Source organism: Nicotiana tomentosiformis, chromosome 5, assembly GCF_000390325.3.
Source record: "Nicotiana tomentosiformis chromosome 5, ASM39032v3, whole genome shotgun sequence".
In the NCBI taxonomy this organism is placed as follows: Eukaryota; Viridiplantae; Streptophyta; class Magnoliopsida; order Solanales; family Solanaceae; genus Nicotiana; species Nicotiana tomentosiformis.
Window position 1 is genome coordinate 86,450,431 of NC_090816.1, and position 27,033 is coordinate 86,477,463.

Consider the following 27,033-nt stretch of genomic DNA (forward strand, 5'->3'; position numbering starts at 1 on the left):
TCTCTCTCTGAACGCGGTCCCTCCATCGCCAATGCGTTGCATAAACCACCAGTGGCCTAAGAATCCTCCACAAACGCGCTCGTCCTTCCGCGATCACGTAGCTTAACATATGCACCACAAAATCAAAAATACAATCTCAATCAAAAAATGCCCAAAATCACCCCAGAACTCACTCGAGCCCTGCGGGACCCTGTCCAATCATACCAACAAGTTCAAATATATTATCCAAACTTATCCAAATATTCAAAACACCAAAATTAACATCAAAACTAAGAATTGACGTTCAAGATCATTCTCTTAACTTCATGAACTCCTACCTTGCTACCAATCGTCCGATTCAAGCCTAACCAATCTGGATTCCAACCAAACTTTGCACACAAATCTCAATTGACAAAAGGAACCTATTTCAACTTTCGGAACAACAATCTGAACTCGATACCGTCAAAGTTAACTCCCCGTCAAACTTGTGAACTCTCAAATTTTTCAAATTGCCAACTTTCGACAAATAGAGCCAAAACCTTATATGAACATCCAAAATCAAATCCGAACATACGTCCAAGTCTAAAATCACCGTACGAAACCTATTGAAACCATCGAATCTCAATACCGAGGTCGTTTACTCAAAAGTCAAATCTTGGTCAACTCTTCCAACTTAAAGCTTCCAAATTGAAAATTACCCAAATCAACTCCGAACCTCTCGAAAATCGAAATCAACCATATATGCGAGTCATAATGCATAATATGAAGCTGCTCAAGGTCTCAAACCGTCGTACGAAGTGCTAAAGCTCAAAATGATCGGTCAGGTCATTACAATTGGGTACATCTCAATGAGTTTGAATCTCAATTTTGGGATAATTTACTTGAGATTTGAGGTGGTTTGGATTTAAATTTGAGCCAAATTCAAAGTAGAAGATAAACATGGAAGAACATGATATGTGTATCTCATTTTGCATCTTCGATATATTATTTGTGTATCCCTTATGTATCCCTATATATCCATGTATAAGTATGTGTGAGATACATATTATATACATGTCGCATTGAAAATTTTAACTCGAATTAAACTATAAATTTTGACTCCAACCCAGTTCATATTACCTCTAATCTTTCTCAAATTTTGTATACTGCGTTATCTATATATTTTCAACGAATTTCAACCATACCCATTTATAAACAAAATATTTTCGCCTATGTTTTTTGAATGTTATATATCATTAATAACGAATTTTAATTTCAAGCCAGTCGAAATACCTCAATCTCTCTCAAATTTTATATATTGTCTTGTTTATGTATTTTCAATGAATTCCAATTATACCCACTAAAAATTCTTTTTTTCTAGGTTTTTGGCATGTTGTATATCATTGGTAACTTTTTGGCTATTTTTAGTAGCATGACTTAATAAGTAATTGTTGGTAAGTATTATCTATTTGTGATTATTCCTATAGTTTTCTCTAATGGATAATTATTTGTTACTAATGGACCATATCAAATCATTTTTTATTTGGGTGATTAGATTTACATCAACAAAATTATAAACTATATTAAACTTTTAACTTTCACTAAAGCGTATTTATATATGTTCTTTGCATATATGTAAATAGAATGAAAATATAGAATAATTTTATTATTAGTCGAATTGTGTAAGCGGAATCAAAATTTCTATTTTGGAACGAAAATGATGTTTATTTTGAGTCAAATCATGCCACTAAGAATTTGTCTTTCTAATCGATTCATACGAATTGGGTCGAAACAATTTTGAAATATAAAAGAATATTTATTTTTAGTTGAATTATGTGAATTGGTTAATAGAAAATCAAAATTTTCATCTTGAAATGAAAATAATATTTATTACGAGCTGAATGTAGCATGCTACTAAATATTTATCTTTTCTATCGATTCAATCAGATTTGTTTGAAATAACTTCAGGCCAGGTGGGGATGAATAAAAACAAAAACAACTTACTTCAACAAGAATAGTAATAATTTTAAAATCTTTATCCCTTGCTCTAATGGATTAAATAAATTAAATTTGCAGTTCATAAAGTTTGAAAAGAAATCAATAAATACCGATATTATGTTAGTTCAATTTGGGGGGTGTGTGTATATATAATGAAATTAAATTAATAATAATGAATTTAGTTTATTTTGGACCAAACCACAAAACAGCCATATTTATTCTCCAAACTCTTACAAATAACTTTTTTGCCTAAAAAAGTATTAATTAATGGACATTAAAAAGATGAAGTATACTGTATAGTGTATACATAAAAAAGTAGAATATTTTTAAAGGACAAAAGAAAAAAAGAAATTTATATTATCCCTTTTCTTTTGTATTTTCCACGTAAGTTTCTCCTTCCTTTTCTCACTCATTTTCTTCTTCTTCGTCTCTCTCCGTGTCCCTCCCCCTTCTTCTGAACATTTCGCCGACCAGTCCCTTATTTGTCGATACATACATACACACACTTCACATATTCACATACTTCTCTTTTCCTAAAAACTACTTTTAATTCCGTTGATCTCTCTCTGTGGATCCTTCGCCAACACCGTCACACTCTGGTATGCCAACTTGCTTCTGTCTTCTTTAACACGTTTGATGTAGTCCCATCACGGATCAGCTGCCGAAAATTTTATTTCATTTCAATCTGTGTACTTTTACTTTGATCTGATTTATATGTATTTTTAGATGTTTTTGTTATTTTGTCTCTCTTTTTTCGTTGTTATTTGTTTTAATTGGCATTGGAGTCACATGAATTAAGTTCTTGGTTCTTGAGCTCTTCTTGATAACATAGCACTTGCAATGCATTTACTACTCCCTCATCTCAAATGATTTGGGTTATTTCACTGTAGACAGAGTTTTAAAAATAATGGAAAACTTTAAACAGAATACTCTAAGTAGTCTTAGTACCGGAATACATTTTTTTTTTTTTTTTTTTGTATCTACCGGACCCTAAGTGTAAAATGAGAATGTAAAGATTATGTAGTTTCTAAATAAAGAAACGGTCTTCGTGCCAATTCTTTTGGGATGGATGAAAAAAGAGGAGTGTTACTAAATTGGAGTGGTTTTTTTTTTTTTTTTTTGTGTGTGTGTGTGTGGGGGGGGGGGGGGGGATGACTCATTGGTCTAGGCACTTTTCGATGGTTACTGTGTTGTTGACGGCGTCCTTTAACTTTTCTGGATCTTTTCATACCAAATATGCTACCATTGCTTTCTGTTTATGTAAAGTAGATTGGATTTCACAACAGCATGGATTTATCTTTTACAAATGCGCCTAATATTTTGGAGAATTAGGTGTACATGTTGCATGGCCATGTGATTTGATTTAATGCTTGGTAGTTTTGTGGCATTTAGCTAAGAATTCTATATCAGCCAGACTTTTAGTATATATAGATGCATAAAGTGTAATAGTCATGGACCAGGTGGCACCGCATTATTATCCTATGATGATATCTTTTAGTGCACCGTAAGAAGGAACATGTCTTCTTGTTGTATAATAATTGCTGATAAGCCTATAAGGCTATAAGCAACTACTGTGTGATACCAGCACAGTAGAAAAGTTTTGGTCCTGTGTGCTGCTTTGCCAACCATTTCTTTGTTTCCTTGTTTTATTGATAATGTAATGAAGATTCTGTTTTCCTTAACTTTCTAGTGAAATCCAGTTAAATCTAGTCTTGGAGCATGTGTTCGATTTTCTACCAACTTATGAGTTATTATTGAGATATGATAACATATCATAATTGATAAAGAATGCTCCCAATTCAAATGGAATTTGCATTGGCCTGATCTTTTGGAATATAGTAAACATGTGGATAACATTAATTTGTTTTGGCTCTTACATGTTGTATCTACGAGGGAAATCTAGTATCGAGAACAACAATTAGAGCTGGCACATCAGGTATTTAGTGGGAATCTAACCTACAATAGCTTTTGCAAATGATAACGATTTCATCATCATCTTCTGATCTGTCTTTTGGGAGCATATGGGAACTTGAATTGAAATAGATAGGATAGGTCCAAATGCTTCAATACACCTTTGAGTTTTCAATGGGATTTAGTTGAGATTAGACTCAATATACCTCCTCGACTTGTCAGAGATTTAGTTTAGGATATTTAGGGACGTTATTAGGAAAAAATCTCTTCTACAGAAACACTACCTTTTGTAACAGTTGCTAATTCTACAGAGTTTGCCTCTTTCTTTCCGCTTCTCCTTCCGGTCACCTTTAGTACCATACACAAATCTAGGTTCTCTGAATGTCAAGTTGATTGAAGGTTCGGTGTAAACTTTACTGTCAAAGCAACAAACGTTCTAATGTCTCGATGTTCAAAAGGCATGACTAGTTGTACTCACAAATTGTCATTTTAGTTGCCTTTTCGCAGGTTCTCAAGTATAGACTATTGCTTCAGTCAAAATATATACGTATACTACGTAGGATTGAATCTCTGAGTAGCTTTTCTTGCTCTGTATATTGACAAACTCTTTGCTTTTGAGAAGTCTTTTCCCACGTGATGAAGAAGAAAGAGAAGTACAATTTGATCAAATTACTTCTAGATTAAAATGCGAAATGAATGAATCAACTTTAAATCTTTGAACATTAATAAAGCTAACCAGGAAAGCAAGCCTACTACCAGGGGCGGTTTGCACTGCCATGTGGATTTTGGGTTTGTTTAGTGTAGCCTATTAAGGCAATCCAGAGAACCTCCAAGAAATTATGCATCTTTGAGTCGGAGGTGGCTTGGGGAAGTTAACCTTTTCACTTTCTGGAAATGAAGATGACATTGCTTAGGGGACCTTTACCTCCAGAATAGAAAATTGGTAGAGGATTTGCTCCCGTAGATTAATCCCTGGCACCTACTTAAAAACATATTTATGCAACTGAGATCTTCAAGTTTCACCTAGAAAATCCACAAATGAATAGTAGTAAAATATCTAAGATGGGCTTCAACAAATATTTGTATTCCCCTTACTCCGTTAGTTGCATGTCTCTAAATTTAGAATATAATAAGCAGTTTGAGCTCAGGACAACTTGATATTGCAGAAATGCCTAGTCATTTGACATTCAAATTGTTTCTGCTGTAAATTGTGTTATTTGGTTTAATTATCAGCAGCCATTGATACCTGTGCTATGTGATTTATGATTCTGCCTGGCAGTAGGCCAAAGTTATGAGTTGTTTAAATCATTTCTGTTTTTTTAAAAATATTTTGAGAAGGATTTTTTGTATTTTGTACATACCACCACAACGTAAGTGTGCATGCAGACATATACCTAACTCATGCTGCAGAATATGTTATTTTTTTAATTTGTGTATGCCAAACTTATCAAAAAAACATTGTAAATGTCAAATTTAGTTTCTGAAGTTCCCTTTTATGATCTATTAGTTGTGGATAGATGCCAGTTGCAAAACTCCGCATAGGTGGTACTTCAGATGCAATGAAAGCAGAGGAGGTGAACGATTCACTTGATACTTTCATTAGACACGCTATGGGAAAGGAACCTCTGCTTTCTTTCCCAAGAACGGGGGAAGGTCCTGTTCAATGGATTCAATGGCTTAATTCTTTAGATCAGCCAGGTACCGAACTTAAAACCTGGTGTTCATAGCATACAACATTTCCTCTTTTTTTTTTTTTTGTTGGTTTAACCATCTGGTATCAAAGCACACTGGCCCGACTAATCCGGATTCTAGCTGCATAGGGAAGAGCTCCCTACTAGAAGTTTTTCCATTCCTAGGGCTCGAACCTGAGCCTTTGGTAAAGGGTGGAGGGAAAGGGATCCCATCCATTCCACCATGCTCCTTGGTGGTATAGTATAAAACATTTCACTAGGTTCTCATGCATGTTAAATTAGTGGATCAAGGAATTTACTGATATTTCAACAGATGTGGATCCCTCAAGCTGGAATAGAATGTTAGTTTAGTCATCGAAAATGCTTTAAGCGACAGTGTTTGATGCATTAGCTGCAGATGCCAATAAGTAGCCTGAAAAGGACTATCTGAAGATTCTCCAGACTGTAACAGGTCGCATACAGGACTATGGCATAAGCCATGAATATTGATAGGCTTCTGTTACTTTTTTTTTTGCAGATATTACTGGATGGCCTTTTTTGACACCTTCAAGAGTTCAGATGCAGAAGTGTGAGAAATGTTCCAGGGAATTTTTTTCACCTATTAATCACAGAAGACATATACTTGTGCACCGCAGATCCTTAAATCTTGATAAGGTATATCTCAGACTTAGAGGCCTTTTTCTTTTTATTTGATGTGTTTTAGTGCTGGAAAAGATTTGGAGGTTTACCATTTGTGTACATGTAGTTATTGTAAAGGCTCGCATAAATTCTAAGCTAGGTGCAGCACATAATGGGTGCTTCTTAAGCAGTGCTTCAGTGTAGGCACTAAGGCGTTAGCACCCATGGTTCTCTCTTGATGAGAGCAACACTAACCATTAAATATAGTTTGTAAAAAAAAATGATATATTAATTGTTAAGGAGACATTGTGAGCAATATGCTATTAGAATATGAATTTTAATCAATGTTAGCGAGACACTTCAGAAAAAAATCTTTCTACACTACTCAGAAATTCAAAATAACTTGTAAACTCAATTAATATATTTTTTGATTCATATAATTTACTTGCAGTTCTTTCAATCTTTAGACACCATATAATTGTTATCTGTGCTTATAGTTATTGTTTCTTGCAGTACATATATATATATATATATATATATTATATTTTTTCTTCGTTTGCGCTTTTCTTCATTAAGGGGCACGCTTAAATAGTTAAATAGCGCTTTGCGCTCAGAGCCCCAGCAGAAATTGGTATTTTTTTTAACTCTTTTCGCCTTTGAAAACACTGGCATATCTTCTGTCATTTGCAGTATCATTTCCATTGTGGTGAATGTTCTTGTTTTTTGATTAGGTAACTAAATCTTGATATCATATATACTTGTCAATACAGGGCGCGTTGGATGTGCATGTGCTGAATCTTATGTTTTATTTACATTTTGTAGGAGTCTCGTAAATACAGGGATTTGTTGGCAGCATTCTGGGACAAGGTAATTTTCTCTTCCTCACTCCCTAATTCTTTGTGTGCCTTGTTCCATAATGGTTATTTATGTTGTCTGTATCACTGCTACATACAGCTCTCAGTGGATGAGGTTAAGGAAGTTGTATCATTGCAAGATATTTCATTAAAGGTAATTGCCTGATTCCATGTGTCCGCTGTCTTACGTATGTTTTTTCTTGACTTGGAACTTAAAGTGAGTTTATTTTTAAATGGAAAAAATATATGAAATGGAACTGAAAGTGAGTTCTTCCCCTGCAATTTTGACACAGAAATGTGATGATAACTTGGAATTGACTGAAGGTAGAACAAATGCCCCTAGGGACAGTAATAGAATAATAATCTAGGCTATTCGTGGTGCGCAGCAAGACAAATCCCTCCTCTTCTGTTCTGGTAGATAATGTGAACTTGAGAAGACCAGATAGAACACCTGCATGTGTTCCTCCCATTGGCTACGAGAAATTACAGCTTATTTCCCCTGGGTTTGCATAAACTGGACGTAGTCTCTGTCTCCCTTTATTCAGCGATAATTTTCTGTAGTAATTGAGCATTTCCACATTTAAGCTCATTGTATTAGCTTAGTTTTGATTAGAACAAACTATATAGTTTATACAAATGGTATTTATGCTAAAAATCTTTTCTTTTCAAAGCTGTTTATGACTAGCGGAGTTCTTTTGGGCTACTGATAAAAACTTGTCTGAACATTTCTCCCCTCCCACACTTTATAGAGTGTTAGATTGTAATTGCCATAGTTCTTTTAGGAAATTGCTGGATCTTCACTTGTTCATGCCTTGGCAACAGCTTTGGGCAAACCTGGGTTTTGGACTCTTCCTCGTGGTTATGTAAGGGCTGGTTCAAAGTTGTTGGTTAGTTCTCTATTTCCATTTTCGACTGAGTATTATTGAACCAACAACAAAAGAAAAGTGAGATAAGAGCCAACGACACTAAATAGGATCAATTTGCAGGAAGTCGTCCAAGCTAAACCTTTCAGGCCTCCAGTGACTTCCCAGGAGTTATTTAGTATCCTTGAAGATGCTACTGAGAGAACATTCTTATGTGCTGGCACGGCTGACTCGGTGCAAAAATATGTTTTCGATGGGGAAGCTTCTAAAATTGGTTTTGACGCGAAGAATCTGGTTGCTTGCACAAGCTTCCTTTTTGAACAGAAACTGGTAGAATCTTTTTATTTTTCCTGAGAACTTTCCGGCTTTATGTGTTGAACCTATACTTTTTTCACATCTATATACGTGATGGTGCCATCTGTATTTGCATGATACTGTTAGATTCAGTTCGTTGTTTAATGTTATCTTTAAGACGAAGAAGATGCCCGAAGAATGGAGGTAGAGTACGATGATTCCTTTGTACATGAACAAGGGTGATATCCAAAACTGCAATAACTATAGGGGTATCAAGCTGCTGAGTCATACTATGAAAATTTGGGAGAGGCTGGTGGAAGTCAGGGTGAGGAAGAGTGTCTATTTCTGAGAATCAGTTTGGATTTCTGCCGGGGCGATCGACTACGGAAGCCATTCATCTGGTGAGGAGATTGGTAGAGCAGTATAGGGAGAGAAAGAAGGATCTACACATGGTGTTTATAGACCTAGAAAAGGCATACGATAAAGTTCCAAGGGAGGTTCTGTGGAGATGTTTGGAGGTTAGCGGCGTTCTGGTAGCTTACACTAGGGTAATCAAGGACATGTATGATGTCTAAAGGTTTCAAGTTGAGCAGGGCCAAAACGGAATACTTGGAGTGTAAGTTCAGTGACGGGACTCATGAAGCGGACGTGAAGGTGAAGCTTGATACCCAAGTCATCCCGAGAAGGAGTAGTTTCAAGTATCTCGGGTCTATAATTCGGGGTAACGGGGAGATTGATGATGAGGTCTCCCACCGTATCGGTGCGGGGAGGATGAAAGTAGTAGAAATGAGGATGCTGAGATGGATGTGTGGGCATACTAGGAGAGATAAGATTAGGAACGAGGTTATTCGGGACAAAGTGGGAGTGGCCCCCCTGGAGGCCAAGATGCGGGAGTTGAGGCTGAGATGGTTCGGGCACGTGCAGAGGAAGAGTACGGATGCTCCTGTTAGTAGGTGTGAGAGGCTGGCCGTGGCGGGGCTGAGAAGGGGTAGAGGAAGGCCGAAAAAGTATTGGGCAGAGGTGATTAGGCAGGATATGGCGCTACTTCAGCTCACTGAGGACATGATCCAGGATAGAAGGGTGTGGAGCTCGAAGATTAAGGTAGTTGGCTAGTAGGTAGTCGAGAGTTCCCCGTTCTTTTTTAGTAGTATTAGTAGCTCCCTTTTTTTTCGTTCGCTCTGTGTATAGTATGTTCCAGTTTTTTACTGTTTTCTGTTACTGGTTTCGTTGTTGTTGTTGTTGTTATTCTTATTGTTGTTACTATAGTTGTCTTTCTCCCCTTTTCCTTATCGTCCTTTGTCCCCCTATTCTTTCTTTCTTCTCCGTCTTCTTCCTTTCTCTCTTTTCACCTTTTCTTGAGCCGAGGGTCTATTGGAAACAGCCTCTCTACCTCGCCGGGTAGGGGTAAGGTCTGCGTACACATTACCTTCCCCATACCCCACTTGCGGGATTATACTGGGTATGTTGTTGTTGTTGTATTGTTAGATTCAGTTCCTATTTTTATTCTTGGAAGTGTGGTCACAAGAAGACACTTTTGGTTATGCTTTAAGATTCTGTCCAGCGAACCAGCATCCACAGTAACTGGTATTCATTTATGCTCAGGTAAAAGCATGGGTTGCTGAAAAAGATGCTGAAGCTTTGAGATGCCAAAAGTTGCTTTTTGAGGAGGAAGAAGCTGCTCAAAAAAAGTGAGACACTTTTTACCATATCAACTTATCTTCCCTGATTTTTTCCTTTTTCATGTATTCTACTGAGGTTATGGTGTATCATGATTGCTCCTATGTTCTGAATGACAAGTTACTAGATGATAAAGTCATATTTCTTATTTTTTTATGGATAAATAATAAATTTCATTAAAACAAAGGGCAAAAGTTGCCCGTATACAAGAAGTATACCAAAAGATAGAAAACCTTACAAAAAGACATGGTTTTCTATGAATGCTACCCAATCATCTTTACATAAGGGAATTTTGTGGGTGCACCAAAAAACAATAAGCGAAAAGAGGCTATTCCTCAAAAATACAAGATCTTTCTCTACTCCATCAAAGCTCTCCTATTCCTATCTCTCGATACGGTCATATTTCTTAATTCTTATAATTGTTTAGAATAATCTGTTAATGCTTATGACGTAACTATTTCTGGAATAAAAGCATTTATGTGCTCTGAAGATGTGCTCCTGCAGTTTATAACCTTATTTTTTGAAGCAGATTTCTCAACAAGTAGAAGACAGTTTCGTATTTTTATTTGTTTGTCAATTTCTAAACTTACGGATATGGAGGTAAAGAGCCATCGTTATAGTGCTGTGGAGCTTGGGCATTTTGATATTTGCATTTAATTAGACATGGCAAATAACTCATCCGTTTCACCTGGAAGTGACTTATTTTATTATTTGTTGGGAAGTAGATAAAGACAGGGCAGCAATAGCTGTTGTAAGCATTCACCCCTAAGGGGATGGAGCAAGTTTGACATTGGGAGCGAGTTCCGTTCTACTTCAAATAAAAAGATTACTTAGTCAGATGAACTTACTTACCGCGTCAGCCTGACAGTGTTTTAAAACTCTTGGCACTTTTTATCTGAATGAATCTTGGTTTGTCGCTGCTTTGAGGGTATAGCTATTGAATTCCTTTCAATTATTTCTCATGTGATATGCTAGGCAAGCTGAGCTATTGGAAAGGAAAAAAGTGAAAAAGCTTCGACAGAAGGAACAGAAAGCAAAGGAGCAATCAATTGAGGAAAAGGGAATTCTGGAGGCACCAGCTAATATTCCTGACGTATCTGTGGGCATATCCACCTGTCTTGAAATGGTTCAGTTCTCCAGCAATGTAGATACGAGCGTCGAATCCCAGTATGATCTTTGTCACCAACACCTGGATTCAGTTAAAGTTCAAAATCTTGAACCCCGACCAGTGTCTGCCAATAGTCGACGGCGTTTTGCCAATTCCCAGTTGCAAGCACCAAAATCGCAAAGGTTTGGGCGAAATGGTGGTTTCCATAACAATCAAAATCATCAAGCATTGAAAGCTGAGCCTATACAGAAGCACAAGGACAGTGGTACCCCTGTTAATAGCTGTATGATATGGACAAGAAAAGTTAGAGTTGAAAGTGATGATACTTCAATACTGGAGGTGCAGAAAGAGGACATAGATCAGAAGCAGAGGAACTCTGAAGTGATAATTGGTTCTATATCTGTTCCCGTGAAAGATTGCAGCACTCAGCAGCAGGGAAGAGATGATTTTGGAAGCACAGAGCTTCGTAAAAAATGCAATGCTGTAGAGAAGCCAGCTAAGCATGATGCTCTTCAGATTGGGTCAAATAGAGCAGCTGCCAAGCTTTGGAGGCCTGTGAGGCATACAGTTGGAAGACAAGATCCTGAAGAAGAGGGTGTCATGTCTTCAAAGTTTGATGACGGAACATCATTAAATGAAAATAGTTTGCAGTCATGTCCCGTGGACAGCTCTGGCAGTCGTAAGAATTGTCAGGTTCCAGATGGAAATGCACATCAAGGTTTGGGATATTCAAGTATCGCTGCAAAAGCTTTTCTTGCTCAGAGTATGTTTTACTAGCTCTCACGCTTCTATATATTATAATTTTATGCATGCACAAACACAGCCATGCATTTTCTGCTCCAAGTATTCTCTGCTTCTTCTTCATTCTGATTGATCTGAAAATCTATGTAGGATGGAGGGAGGCCATTGCTGGAGATCATGTCAGATTAGTGCTTTCTCCTGACACTGAGTCTTCAGAGCGCCCGGAGGTGCCAAGTAGCAGTTCAGAAGCAGCCCCAGCATCAGATTCTGGGGAACATGGGGTTGTTTCCAGAGCTGACACTGAGCTGACAAAAAATGAAGTTCTTACTTCATCTTCAAGTGGAAGCATTAAGGTCAAGTATAGGCCAAAGCCCGAAAAGGGTGTTAAGACAATGTACATTCCCAAGCAAAAAAACCATCATTTAGGATAAAAGGTAACATTCTTACTCATACCCGAATATGCAGTTTCTAGCCAGTGCAGCAGAGGTTCCTTTTTAGCAGTGGTCTTCTGTGAGAGAGTTAAAAGAAAGGGTTTCTGGAGAAAAATAGCTTGTAGTCCCATCCTCTAGTTTGGGTCCTTACGCATTTCTGGCTCGGGCATTTGCGCCTTACAATTTTGCCGTAATAAGTTTGGGTTTCTTTTTGGTCTTATTTGTCAATTCTTTCCGCTCACCAGATCTCATGTTTGTCCAGACAATGTATGAATACAAATCAATTTATAAAATGATCCCAAAGATTACAGAGCAGCCATTTTTGTCTCTCCGTTGATGTCCACACAGATCCACTCGAGTAAATTTACCTCTCCCTAATTAAAGGCTGGTTTTTGTTTGTTTGTTATGGCGCTCAAATTAAGAACTCAAAATGCAGCAATGGCCAATTGGCTCAAGTATACAAGAACTAAATCAAAACTAGAATGTTACTCATTGATGATGGTAAAATGAGAACATAAAAAACGAGCTAAAACTTTGATAGCTTGAATTATAGAATACGAGTATTTTTCTATAACAAAGAGATAAAAGGAGATATTCTATAGAGACGAATAGATCAGTCATGTTTTAATATAAATTAACGTCATTACTAAAACCAATTAATACAAATTTGTTTGAAGTTATCTGTTCCATATGCGTTGGCGCTCGTTCAAAATAGTGTAGCTTAATTTTGAATATACGACTACTTGTATTTAATTATCAGGAAAAAAGAAAGAAGTGATTAATTAATTAGGTTACAAATTAAAAGGCGAGCTAATTAATTACTGTCACCACTAGTTTGCCAAATGAGATGCCTCTTTATAAGTAGCCTCAGGCAATTTGACTAAAAGACAGATCCGAAAGAGATGATTATGGAAAGGGAAAAGATAAAACTCGCAAACATTCCTGATCCCAGCGTATTACTATCCTCATGTTCAATAGTACAATTTATACTCCTCCCTCCTCGGGATCGGGATACTGAATGTTAACTGCCACTGAATTCATCAAACTTTTGTACTGTTTGGTGCTTCAATTTACTAGGTTTCTTGTTGCCTGTATAATGTATTTCTGCCCTTGGCCTTCAAGATATACCTTAAACTCAAAGATAATGTCCAAAGTAGTCCAGAGGATACTTACTGATTTAACGTCTGTGTTGTTCCACAGTTTCATATATAATCGCTGTTTTGAACCTCGGATCATGCATTACCGGCACGTGTTTTGAGAGGTACGTGTCTTTTCTCAATATGATTTGCTTTCCCATGATACATGTGTTAGACCGTGCACGTGGAGCCAGAATTTTCACTAAACAACCATAACAATATATATATATCCGGTGTGACCTCACAAGTAGGTAGAATGTAGAGTATATACAGACCTTACCCTTACCTTATCTGAGGTTGAGAGCTTATTTCCTATAAACCCCTGGCTCAAAAAAAATATTGTCAATATAAATTTGAAAAATAAGTGAATAAAGAAGCTATGGCAAAAATATTAAAAAAAAGAAAAGTATTGACATCAGATAGTACGATAACCAAAGCAAAATAAAAAGCGGTAGTAATACAATTGAAGAATAAGATAATAATAGAATAATAATAATAATAATAATAATAATAATAATAATAAATATTAGTAAAGAGAATAGAGAGCACATAAGGTGCTCTAAACTAGAACCATGCTCTCCCACAGAAAAGAGAGAAATCGCTCGACTACCTACTAACATTTTCCCCTATTCATCGACCTTCATGCTCTCCTATCTAGGCTCATGTCCTTGGTGAGCTGAAGATGTGTCATGTCCATTCTAATCACTTCTTTCCAATTCTTTTTCGTACTACCTCTGCCTCTTCTTAGACCTATCGTTGCCAACCTCTCGCACCTCCTCATTGGGGCATTTGTGCTCCTCCTCTTCACATGTCTGAATCATCTCAGCCTCGTTTCCCTTATCTTGTCCACTATAGAGATCACTTCCACCTTTCACTGTATATCTTCGTTCCTAATTTTATCTCTCCTGCTAGTATGCTTGCACATCTATCTAAGTATCCTCATTTTTGCTACTTTCATCTTCTAAACGTGTGAGTTCTTGACTGACCAACACTCTGCCCCATGCAACATAGTTGGTCTAATATCCACTCTATAGAACTTAGCTTTAAGTTTTGACGGCACATTCTTATCACATAGGACACAGGATGTTAGCTTCCATTTCATCCATCCCGGATTATTAACCCAAGACACTTGAAGCTCCCTCTCATGGGGATGACTTGTGTATCAATCCTTACTTTCTCATCCGCCTCATATGTCATTGAACTTGCACTCCAAGTACTAAATTTTAGTCCTGCTCAACCTGAAACCTTTAGACACTAGGGTTTCTCTTCAAACCAATCTAGCATTAACTCCGCCGGGTGTCTCGTCAATCAGTACTATGTCATCTGCAAATAACATACACCATGGTACCTCACCTTGAATATGTTGTGTGAATTCATCTATTACCATGACAAATAAAAAAACGGGCTAAGAGTTGATCCCTAGTGCAACCCCATTATGATTGGGAAGTGTCCTGAGTCTCCTTACTGTTCTTATTTGGGTCTTGGCTTCACTAAGTAGATTCAAAATATAAAGTAGTAAAACATAAAAAAACTAAGAAAATTCAACATCTACATATATATATATATATATATATATATATATATATATATATATATATTAAAAACAATTTTGAATCCCTTGTGTCCCCCTAGCTTCACCCACGCACACGTATACAAACAGCTCTCATATATTGGCTCGTCAGTTTGTGTCACCTTGTTGCTGGCTAGAACATCTTTTTCACTCGGTTTCCTCTAATAGGAGAAGCAGCTGGTGGCATTGGATTCGGGAGTTGGGGAGATTGTGTAACTATATGATTGTTTTGCTTGGAATAGCGTGGAGATTATTATGACTATATATTTTCATTAAGCCAGTAGAGTTACAAAGGTTAGTTACTGTTATATAAAATTCCAAACTGGTAACATGATTTTGATTTACAATTAGATGGGATCTTTAGAAAGATAAAATTTTATATAGAGAATGAATGTTAAGCTTCTAGGGTTTAACATATCCATGACATAGATGTTGCAGAATTCGATAGTTAAGATGGATGTGCAAACAATTCACTTCGAACAAATGGGAAAAGGTTGTCTAAAATAATTAAGTCAGTAGACCTATATCAGTCAGTAATTATAACTCCATCACTCTGGAAGGTTTAGAAAATGAACAATGTAGATCCTAAAATAACATGGAGAATATTTGTTTTAAAGTCTGTGTAGTAAAATTGATATTTGATAAGAGGCTCTTTAGTTTGAGTAAAAGTTGTGTGAAAACGTAGGAGTAAGTGTGAGACTCAGAATATCCATAGTTAGAGAAATTTTTAATTTGTCCTAAACAAATTATAAATTATTGCATTTGGATACAAAACAAGCCCAAACCGAGCAACATAGATATTGAAGATTTATTAATTAATTCCAACTAGTTTGAGATTGACACGTAGTGTCGGTATTTAGGTGCGATAATAAATCAAAGCTGTTAAAATTGTTTGCTAGAGCTCACAAATCGATAATTACCTTTCTGTAAGTAAGTGAAAGAGCAAACTTGTAAGTGAGTTAGAAGTGGAACAGCCGGTAGCTTTGCTAGTATAAGCTCTAAAATTCTGGTCAGTTTCTCAGGAAAAGCGCAAGTCAGGTCAGCCACTATTACAGTTGCAGAAAAAAGCCAAAAACAAGATAATACCATCTCAAGAAGAGGAAACTTGATCCACTAAATTTAATATCAATAAGAAATAACAAAGGTACAAAATTTACATACACATTAACACGACATAATGATACGGAATTGAAGCATAGAACCCACAAGCACTTAAGCCATTTCATGGCAAAAATGCTCATATTATATTCCTCATGCCGCGGGAAAGACCCAAGAAACATTAAATTGAAACCCCCCCCCCCCCCCCCCCCCAAAAAAAAAAAAGAATGAGTGAAAAATTAACACAGCTTAATTTGAACTAACTTATTAAAGAATAGGAAAACAAATCTAAGATTGGGAAAATTTTGCAAAATTGGAACTTGTATTTGGAAATGCAGGACAAATGAAATGGTGGTTACCATGAAACCACATACAACAGAGACTTTCCTTGTATCTCGAAATTCCCATAAACTTCAGCCATTCAGGTCATTTCCCCAGGATTAGAAATCACTTTTGGCAGCTCGACAAGTGGAATGAATTTTACAAGCAATAAACACTGAATTGTTACCGTCTTTAGTGGCAACAGTAGACACAGAAAGCTGGCATGTTAAGCTCGACTGAATCCAAAAGATTCATCATCCACCATTTGAACCATTATCTCCCATCCAAACCTGCTAAAAAGATTCAGATACCCCATGAGACAAATAAAGCTTCCAGAACAAGCCAGCTCTTTCAGAGGATCCTCCAACAAGAAATTGAAGGCAAGCTCTACTTAGTTAGCTGCTCCAACCACCCCAAACGTTTCTTGTTCTTTTATTCAGGAGAGGACCTTACTTTTACCAAGTAACATCATGTTTATTTATTTCGTTCTTCTGTTGTTTTCTTTTTTATTGCATTCGAGATAAAATGTGATCTGATAACCATTAATTTTGGTAGTTACAACCAGAACATAGCCAACAAAACTATACACCCTAGGCTTCTTCTGCTCTTGAAGCAGATTAACAAGTAATAGAACTAAGCTCCCAGGTGTGACATGACAAGGCGACAAATAGGATACTTCCCTCTATGCATAGAGGGAGAAATTTTAAGGAGCCATAAAAAAATCAATGGCTAGATGAAGCCAGCTGCAGCAAGAAGTCTATGCTTTAGCCTTTTGAACTAGAACATGTAATCCTAGTAGATGGTTTAATGAGTCCCTGACAAACCAGTGCAAACCTTGCTGTGTGAAAACAGAAATTGGTCAACATTAACAAAAGCGAGTTTGACACAAGGAATATTTAGTTTACTAGTAGAACTGCAAACTTAGCAAAATCTTACCTCATAATCTGGAGCCAGTTCTTAAACTACTGGGTATTTGTTCCAGTTTCATCTTTCAATTTGCTATCCTAATGCCTCATATTATCGCGGAAGTGAAAAAGTAAATCAAGTTTCATACTTTCATATGCTTTTATGACGAAATTTCTATAGTTTAACACAATTTCTCAGAAACTTCCTCTCTGCTAGTTTCTGTTGTTTAAAGATAAAAAGTCTCCATGACATGCTCTACTCTATTATGATTTGTTAAGTACATTCCACTTCACTTCAGCAAAGATTATTCAGTGTGATATTGATTCAACTTGCACTTTTCTTAGTTCAGAATAACAAGGTAACCATATCCTGTTTTATATATATAAAAGAAATCCTACCTGTATATCTCTTTAGGGAATCATTCCCATTCACAGATACTGGTACAGGCCTCCTCTCTTGACCAAAAGACAAAATCTCCTGCATTCTTTCTGGCCAAACAGAGTTCAGTCTCCTAGCAAAATCCTCAACCTCCCTGCGATATAGAAATTCAAAATCAAGTATCTACAGTACATGACATATCTAATCGTATGACAAGTTAAGAGGTGCTTGCCCTAAAAAAGCCACAGCAGCCCATGCTGGCATGAAGGGTTTGATGGCCACTGGGGAGGGGGAAATAACTGGATGGTCCCTGTGTGATGAATCAATATATAAAACTATGTTCAATTTTCCCTGCATCTGTGATGACGTGAAAAACATTTTCTTCTTACATTTGTATGTACATTTCTTCTCTTTTTTTCCTTGATAAGAGAGTAGATTTATTTTCTTTTGTCATCCCTTATTTTAGTCAATGAAATAAGATATATTGGTATGACATGATTTTACTTGCAATTTTTTTTGTTTGTTAAAATGTAAGGTAAGATGAGCTCCCAGAAATAGAAACAATCCCCTCTGCGGTTACAGAATTCATATGGAACTTCTTCTTCTTGCACAAATTAAAAGTAGCAATCATCATTAAATATTTGGAGATTCTATCAACACAAGACCAATGAGGATAAAATGATAATTCTATATTGATTCAAATTTAACCATTAACTCCAATCTGTAATCAGATTCCAGCTAGAAACATGCTAACACTATAATGTCTTTTCCATTGCTATCTGCTGATTATAGCTGTAGGGTTACTCTGTTTAAAGTTTATAACAGCTAAATACAACACTAAAAGGGCAGCCCGGTGCACTAAGCTCCCGCTATGCGCGGGGTCTGGGGAAGGGTCGGAACACTAAAATGCTAAATCCAACTTTGCACAAAGTCTAGAAAAGAAGAAAAGGGGTATGAAGCTTAGGTAAGAAATGAATGTCAGATGAGGAAAAGACTAAGTAATAAAAATAGGTAAGAAGTTTCTGTCTATTTCACTTTTTCTCAGTTCTTTTTTTTCAAATGAAGACTAGCCAAAAAATCGATTTTGCTTCTGGAGGTACTAGATTCAAGGTTACGATCCAGAATTTTGACAAGGGAAGCTATATCGCAGGCAAAAACTCTCCAATATGCATGGATATGCATTAACAATTAATGAATGATTAAAGTATGGTTCTTAACACTTGCATGCAGGCTCCTAGGGCTTCAGTCTAGTGGTAAGAGTGCAATGCGTGATGTGTGGGTTAGGCACACATCACGGGTTCAAATCCTGGCGCAGGCAAAAAGCTTGTTATTTAAGCAGATAAGAGTAGAGGGGCGGGCCCATCATACATCGAGCTTTGAACCGTGCGCCACTGGTCTCGAGGATTTCTCGGTTATCAAGGGAAAAAAAAGGGCAGCCGGTGCACTAAGCTCCGGCTATGTGCGGGGTCCAGGGAAGGGCCAGACCACACTTGCATGCAGCCTCGGCAGAAGCCACTGCAACGAGGTTTCCCTTGAATAGCACGATCCAGGAGAAGAGGAGGAGGAAAAGAAAAGAACTGCTTTTCAGGAGTAAAAAGATTGTATCAACACACAGGGTAACTAATTACCCAAAAAAGAAATCCTTTCACCAAGGAAATAATAGCAGCTCAATACAACCACTCTGAAAGAACTTTTTATGATGGTGGTATCTGTGCCAACTTGGGCACACCTCGATTATTTCACCATACATAATACCTCCCACAAGCACAAGTACCGTGTAACTCTATCCACTTAGGCTTAGCAGATGGGAAGAAATAACCTAATGTTTTGTCTCTGTTGGGATTTGAACCTTGGAATCCAAAGTTTTCACCCACTTCGTTGACTACTAGGCCACAACCTTGGGTGCCTCTCACGAAGAACACAATTCATTCAATAAGTTGTAAGTAACTACAATCACCTCATATGGTCTTTTACACATATCCATCTACAGAGACAATAATGTAACTTGATCAGTGGACAACAACCTAAGTAGATAATCAAACCTGTCAATTTCTTCCTTCATTACAGGATCTAATTCGTCGTCAATATCGCCTTCATCAAATGCAGGGTCTTGCAGATCAGAAGGTTTACTTGGAGAAGGAACATCACCATTCAGGCAGCTAGATGCAGGAAAGCTAGATTCCTGCGTACCAACAGCACCAGTCAAGCCAACAAATGTCAAAGTGAAAAAAGCAAAGACACTTAGAAGCAACTCTGTGTGCCCCCCCCCCCCCCCCCCCCCCAAACACACACACACATATCGACCAAAAACGAAAATGCAAAGAAGAGAAAATCCCATAGCTCAACAGGTGCTAACCTGATTATGGTTACCAGTTTCATTATTTGTTGAGGAATTTCTAGCTTGTTCTTTTCTCCTCCTATTTTTCTTTTTACTCTTTGTTGTTCTTACACCCTTAGAATCTGCAAAATAGACCACCAAGCTCAAAATTGTAAGTATGATAATCAAACTCAAAGAATAACCCAAAAGAGGCTATAAAAGTTACACTATACCATCAGAAGGGTTGAGTCACCATAGAAATTATGGATCTGATTATAGAGCAGCAAATAATACACAAAAAATATAACTTATAAGACTGATCGATAGTCATGGTAGATTCCACATTATTTTCTTAACCTTTCCAGAACAAGCATCACAAACCACAATATAAAACCTGAGACATAATGATCTAAAGCTACGAGTTATATATATGTATATGTTTTATACACACACACATATAATGGGGTCAGGTCAGGCAGCCAAAATGCAACTTCACCAAAACATAATTCTGGGTAATATGCAGATTATAGGCATGCAAAACAGTTCAATTATTTTAGTAATGCAACATGCAGAAAGCAGAGCAACCCTACAGTGAAAATATAGGGTGTTAACTAAGTCTTAATCTTACCTTCATCTTCCCCATTTATGAACGAAAGAAGATCATCAACTGATCGTTCATCCACATGCTGCTCTTCTTCTACCTCAACATTCTGGAAATACATAAAGAGGAAAGGAAATAAAGCAAAATCAGAGTGCATACACAAAAATTCATCAAGTAGCATCAAGCAACCACGGCCAAGATACAAGCACAAGAGCCAGATCTTAAAGTACCTTTAATTTCTCTCTTTCTTTTAATTCTTTCCTTTTCCTTGCATAAAGTCGATTGAGAAGGCGTATGCGTGGATCATCGGTCATATTTCTCAAAGGTTCCAACTTCTCCTCCTAATGATAAACCATTTCCAAGTGAGAAACACCAACAATATGGAGAGAGGGCTACAAATATTTTCTGCCATAATAAGGACCTCTGTTAGATCATCAGGTAAATGAAAAGTTTCACGTATTTCCTCGGGAGTTTTGCCTTCAATCATCCGAGCAAGTGCACGACTTGTAAGGTCAACCAGAGGCCTCAGTTGAAGGCTGTCAGCAGCAGATGTCAGCTCACATAACTTCTTGGTATCTAACCGGATGAACTTTTCATCAAAAGTCTTGCGCTCCTACATAAAAGACATCCATTACACTCAAATTTTAAAAATAAAAAAAAATGTCACATAAACCATGCACATGGCACAGGCAAACCGAAAATCCTTCACTTTCTGGGAGGCACTGCACTGTTACAACAAGGAAACAGAGAACTGACCTTATTAGAACGGCCAGGAACTTGATGAAACCGACAATAATCCAGTATTAAGCCCAGAATAGCAGCATTGACTCGTTGAGGAAGTGATATTGCACAATTTTTCGAGGATCCTGTGCCAGTTTGAAGTACTTCTCTGCATATCATTGGGCAAAACATGGCAACCTCTTCCTCTACTTGTTGGATCGATCCATCAGCAGTTTGGAGCCAAATGTAGGACTTCATCTTAACCAATGAACCACAAAGCGATTACAAAAGCGGATAATGCAAAATAGCGACAGCTTTGAATAGTGTAATATAGAAAGCAACAGAAATGCAATAAGGATCTACTCACACCTTGGACTTTAAAAAAAGGTTAAAACACATTATATTCCCATACAAAATGGATTTTGGCCATTCCACAGTCGTTACGTACATTCAATACTCAAAGAAATAATAGTGTTTTTCAATGAGAAAATGGATGATCCACCTACGCATTTCATGCAAGCAAACAAGAACGGTCAGACCCTAACAAAAAGAAGAAAAAAAAGCTTCAAGGCTACTATAGTCAGTCATGCCAATAAGCCAGCATTTCAAGCTATATAGTATTGACTTTCAAGTTGGATAATGTGAAGCAAAACGTTCAAGTGCATTGTTCTATCTAATTATTTCTGGTGTAAAACAACATGACATCATTAAGCCAGTGTTATAAATAGCGCTCGCTACAGCGCTAAAAGCGTGTAGCGATGCGAGGCGAGCGTGTGTCGCTACAGAGGGCCTGTTGCGTTGCGATTCAAAATAGCGGTCGCCTCTGCTTGTGTAGCGAGAGGCGACAGTGTGGCGAGAAGCGAGCGTAGCGTCGCTATTTTAAAAAAAGAAAAGAAAAAGGCACTTAAGTCGCAATTAGGACTTGGGTGAAATCACTTCTTACGAGCAGCGATCCTTCTTCTCCGGTTCTTCTTCAGCGACAAAATTAGGGCTTGAGTTCACATCTTCTTCTTCTTCTTCTTCCATCGTCAGCCATCAGCAACCCCTTTTTCACCAGGTATGTTTCTTTCTTTTCTTTTCTTCTTCTTCTCCTTTCTTCTTCTACTTTCTTCTTCTTCTGGTCGACCACCATTGCGGTCTTCTTTTTTCTTTTTCTTCTTCTTTCTTCTTTCTTCTTTCTTCTTTCTTCTTTCTTCTTCAGTGATCGTTGTTTTTCTTATTCTTTCAGCTCTGTTTTTCTTCTCTTTCAGCCCAGCTCTGTTTTTCTTTCTTCCATCATCTCTTTCAGCTCTGTTTTTCTTCTTCTTTCTTTGCTCTGTTTTTCTTCTTCTTTCTTTCTTTGCTCAGTTTTTGGGTTTTTTGCTCTGTTTCTTCCATCATCTCTTTCAGCTCTTATTTTTCAATTTGTTGCTCTGTTTTTCAAAATCGAGCAAAGGCAGTAGCTGTATTTTTTTTTGTTGCTCTGCTTTTCAAAATCGAGCAGAGGCAGTCAGGTAGTAGCTTCATTTTTTTTTGTTGCTCTGTTTTTCAAAATCGAGTAGAGGCAGTAGCTTTATTAATTTGTTGCTCTGTTTTTTTCAATTATAGATTTATAGTCTTATTGAGTAGAATTAATTGCATATTGACTTGATAATTTTTTCCCCATAAAACAACGTTGAAATGGCGTCATCCGATAGTAATAAACGAAATGATATAGCTTGGAATTATGCTATACAAGGCTCATCAAGATCCGCAATTAATTTTTGAATGATATTTATTAATATATTATTGTTATTGAGTTTTTAGTTATATGTATATAATATTTTATGTTTTTGTATAAATTGTCGCTTCACAGCAAAAAGGCGAGCGCTTCGTTGCGTGCCTCTCGCCTCAGTGAAGCGGGCCCTCGTCGCTATTTGTCGCCGCACGCTATCCAAAACACTGCATTAAGCTAAGAAACACAATTCCTCTTCAAGCAATATCAATTTTAATTTAAAGTGAAGCTCACAAAACTATTGGATCGTCTTAATACAAAACAACAACTATTCCCCAACTCAAAGCAACTCATGGCTCAAGTAAGTGCAACCCTAAAACCCAAATATAGCAACAGATAAAAAAGAGCCAGAAGAGGTTAGAGATTAGCAGAGGTGAAAACATTAACATAACTCGTCTCCAATATAAATATAATAATGGCGTCATGTAGCCATTGAACATAAACTCTGTTCTACATTACATACCTCTGGTTTGACGACCGCCATACGGCCTTCTAACATGAGGAGATCAAACTGGCAAGATTATTTATGGGCCTTTGCAAACTAAAGCAACCTTAAAAGTGCTGATGAAATGGAAATAGGCTAAGCTTTCTTCTCTTCAAAAGAAAGTTGTCAGACACAGACCGCAAACCCTTCACAAAGTAACCCTCTCTAAATTCCAACAAGACAAAATGCATCTTCAACAAGATGATTTCATCAGTTTGGAAGCTCTGTACAAAGATGAGAACAGCAAGTTGACCAAGATTACATACTTTAGCAATCAATGAAGCTTTCCCAACATGAACATACATGACATAAGTACACACACACCCAACAGATTAATAAGAACTCAGAAGGAAGGCAGCAGTTGAACAAGAGTAACAAAAAATAATGGAAAATCACTTTGATCACTCTTTTGTGTATCTTCAAAACATTCAAATAATGAAGATAATTAGGGATATGAAATTTAGAACATAGATGACTTCTTGTCATATGGAAACTTACTCCGCTCGTTAGAAGCTAATTATACCAGGAATTTCTTTAAACGTTCCACATGCGCATATAATATGTTAGCCCATTTCAGTTTCTTCACATCCCCTCCTCTCAGAGTTTAAAAACAAAGCCGTCGACTATCAATTGCTTCTCATTCTGTCCTCCTAATACAACCACAAGGAAATTTTAGATATTTTGCACGTTCTCCCATTGCCCAATCCACTTACGTGCCATTGGAGCATAGATAACCGAAAGGAATTTTGGGACACTTGAATACGCAAAGCTCGCTCACATTCTCACATTTGTGCGATCTCTGAGTATATTCATGCCATGAATTTGACCATGCCAAATCTCATAACCCAGAAGAAACCTTAATCATATGTTAAGTTCTTTTATACAGTAAGGGACTTCACAAAGAAGTATTCCAGCAGCTAGCAAGGGCCATTTTCAGATGAAGGGTAAAAACATTTGTTTTTTGTGTAATGCATGTTCTTTAGGGTGTCTGGAGGTCGTGGGAAGCATGCAAGTATTTTTTTGTTTTTTATTTTGATGTCTAGTAGTAGTAGTTGTTGTTATTTATATTGATTGACAACGGTGGTGCCATCTTGTGCACACCTCAACGATTCCAACAGGGGGCATGCAAATAAATGCGCGCATGTGTGTATATATACATATGTATATGTTTGGAGCAATAGGGTCGTTTTTCAAGCACGAATAGAACGATCTAAAGGGGTTGTGCAACCTAGAGAGATGGCCATATCTTTTTGATGAATGTGGTATCGAGATTCGGCTTATTTGGAAAAGAGGTCAATCTTAGGGGAGACCATTCAAATGATTGAATTGATGACTTCGCTTCGATCTCTTCGATTGAACCTAAAGGAGACTTCGATCATTCAACTTTAGCTTCTGGAGGAGAAATCATGTCACTTGGAATTTCGGAAAGTGAATCCTCTCTTTCAGATCCTGACCTTGGTAAAACTTGTCTTTGATTGGGATTTCAATTGAAAAGATGTTAGGCCACTTCCTCATGTGCCTAAGAAGCAGAGACAATCTCGGTTGAAATATATATATGTATGTATGTATGTATGTTTGACAAGCTGCAATAAGTTGTCTTAGGCAACAAGTTATAACGAGTGAAACTGCTAGACCAAATACAGAAGCCTCTGAAAGACTTCAAATGGGATCCATTTCATAGTTATCAAAGAGAGAAGGGACAGGAAGAGACTTTAAAAGGGTTTTGTAACTTCCGGTTTTCTTCTTTTTATTTGTATTTTCTAGAATAAAAGATACACATACTTGTTCATACCAATGCAAAGAGGAATCAAACTAAAGGAACAAAATTGAAGTTTCAAGGAAGTAAACAACTAAACCAACTGGGACTTTCGTTTTTTTGCTTTTCCAAAATAAAAAAAATTAAACCAACTAGGACTATTGGATAATTAATATTGAGCATCTGAAGTGGATGAATTCTCCTGCCATAATATCCTTCGGCAGCTAATGGATGAATAGGATTCACATTCTATTCAAGAATTTCCTTTGACATTCTACATATCTCGTAATCGTACACAAACTACATAAAGGCCAATACTAAAACCTCAATCATGTATTCGAGAATTCAAATGCTGGCAACATCATCCACCTAGCAGTCATTTCTAAATCCTATCGGGTAACACCAATCAGCCAATAAATTCCCAACCCAATTACCACCCCTTACATCTGCCCTGTAACAGACCACTAACAACTACTACTACCCATCAATCGCAAACTAGTTAAGGTCGGCTATATGAATCCTCAATATCCTTCCCATATGCCTAAGTCTTGGTGGGTAGAGTTAGCCGGTACCTATACTGGAGCGAGATAGCAGATACCCGGTGGAATAGTCGGGTGCACTCAAGCTGGCTGGATACTACCATCATTAAAAAATATCTCTTTAGCTCCATTGGACCCGGTTCATTCCAGAATAAGCGGGAAATACTAAGATGATAATAAAGTATTCCCTAGAAAATAAAGCACGAAACGGAAATGGGTTGTAACCTTCAAATTAGTCCCAAGGAATGAGGCATATTTAATCATAAAGGTAACCAATTAAGGGAAATGGGTAGTCATTTAATTAACAAATTACAATTGAAAAAAAAAAAAAGAAACAATAAGAATCCAAGATTTGAGCTTATAACAAGTGCTTATCAGCTAATTACTTGGGAAATTGAGCCATAAAACGAAATTAAAAATGAACAGATGCGCATACCTGACGTAATAATTAATTGCGTCACAGAAGGAAGCTGGTAAATACAGAGCAATAAAAACAAGAGATAAGAAAAATGATGAAGAAAAAATGGAGGGAGAGCTAGGGTTTTGCAGGTAGCAAGAAGAAAAGGGGGAAAGAAAGGAAATTTTTCTTGCGTTTATCAGGCTTCCGTTTGATTTCCGAAATGGAAACTAAGGGATAGTGTAATTCTATATTTCTATTTCTGCTTCTTTTTTTTTTTCCTTCTGGTAATTGTGTTCTTAGCACGTGACTGCCAATTGTAATTCACCCAATTCTCACGTGGATAGTGGTTAGAGCTCTTTGGCTATGGTGGCTGGGAAAATATTATTTACAGGATACATGCTATGATTCAATGTTTCGACTCGGATTGCGTGCAATTCAATAATTTTATAGTGTGGAGGTCGAGCATAGGTTGGTAGCTTAGGGTCTAGTCGAGCGTTTTTACTCTTTGTACCGGACAATTTGATAGAGTTTTGTCTGAGACGGTTAGCGATTTATGTTATACTCACGCTATTTTTTTATTTTGCATAGTATTGTGTTATTGCCCTTCCACTTATTTGCTTTCTCTTACGATACTTATATTATTTTTTTGGTTTTTTTTTATTGTTACAGATCTATTCTTTTATTCTTTTCTAATATTATTATCACTTCTGTTGAGTCGAGGGTCTCCCGGAAATAATCTTTTTACCCTTTTGGTGTAAAGGCAAGGTCTGCGTACATTCTACCCTACCCAGACCCCACTAATAAAATTTTACTGGGTTGTGTTATTGTTGTTGTTTCTGTTATTTTTTACTAGCACAAGCTCAAGGGTCAGCAAGAACTTTAATAATCATTGGATCACACGGGACATTTC

At 37.1% G+C, this 27,033-nt stretch overlaps 2 protein-coding genes and 1 long non-coding RNA gene across 12 annotated transcripts; 2 read left to right on the top strand and 1 right to left on the bottom strand.

Moving 5' to 3' along the window:
• The first annotated feature begins 2,344 nt into the window (after positions 1–2,344).
• Positions 2,345–12,459, top strand: LOC104118423 (uncharacterized). Of its 4 annotated transcripts, XM_009629657.4 has the most exons (10): positions 2,345–2,555; positions 5,375–5,565; positions 6,076–6,212; positions 6,999–7,043; positions 7,131–7,184; positions 7,813–7,917; positions 8,017–8,223; positions 9,790–9,875; positions 10,840–11,735; positions 11,864–12,459. In XM_009629657.4, the coding sequence occupies exons 2-10, from the start codon at positions 5,385–5,387 to the stop codon at positions 12,142–12,144; spliced, it is 1,992 nt and encodes a 663-aa protein (XP_009627952.1). In that variant the 5' UTR covers positions 2,345–2,555; positions 5,375–5,384; the 3' UTR covers positions 12,145–12,459. The 4 variants fall into 4 exon arrangements, with proteins under 4 accessions (XP_009627952.1, XP_009627956.1, XP_009627961.1 ...); XM_009629661.4 differs by lacking the exon at positions 5,375–5,565; XM_009629666.4 differs by lacking the exons at positions 7,813–7,917; positions 8,017–8,223.
• A 509-nt stretch (positions 12,460–12,968) lies between these two features.
• Positions 12,969–19,831, top strand: LOC117273015 (uncharacterized). The gene is made up of 2 exons (XR_011407889.1): positions 12,969–13,405; positions 19,660–19,831. It is a non-coding gene; the product is annotated as an uncharacterized lncRNA (long non-coding RNA).
• LOC104118391 (SKP1-like protein 21) lies at positions 15,941–26,532 on the bottom strand. 7 transcript variants are annotated; one of them, XM_018778260.3, is made up of 12 exons: positions 26,160–26,531; positions 23,952–24,078; positions 23,408–23,652; positions 21,228–21,449; positions 20,893–21,084; positions 20,702–20,812; positions 20,499–20,580; positions 19,910–20,013; positions 19,596–19,735; positions 17,786–17,863; positions 17,574–17,707; positions 16,198–16,562 (listed from the first exon to the last, which is right to left on the bottom strand). In XM_018778260.3, exons 3-12 carry the CDS (start codon positions 23,441–23,443, stop codon positions 16,543–16,545), a joined length of 1,119 nt encoding a protein of 372 aa, XP_018633776.1. In that variant the 5' UTR covers positions 23,444–23,652; positions 23,952–24,078; positions 26,160–26,531; the 3' UTR covers positions 16,198–16,542. The 7 variants fall into 7 exon arrangements, with proteins under 7 accessions (XP_070031148.1, XP_018633776.1, XP_033517734.1 ...); XM_033661843.2 differs by having other exon boundaries at positions 23,927–24,078; XM_009629624.4 differs by lacking the exon at positions 23,952–24,078.
• Between the last annotated feature and the right edge of the window lie 501 nt (positions 26,533–27,033).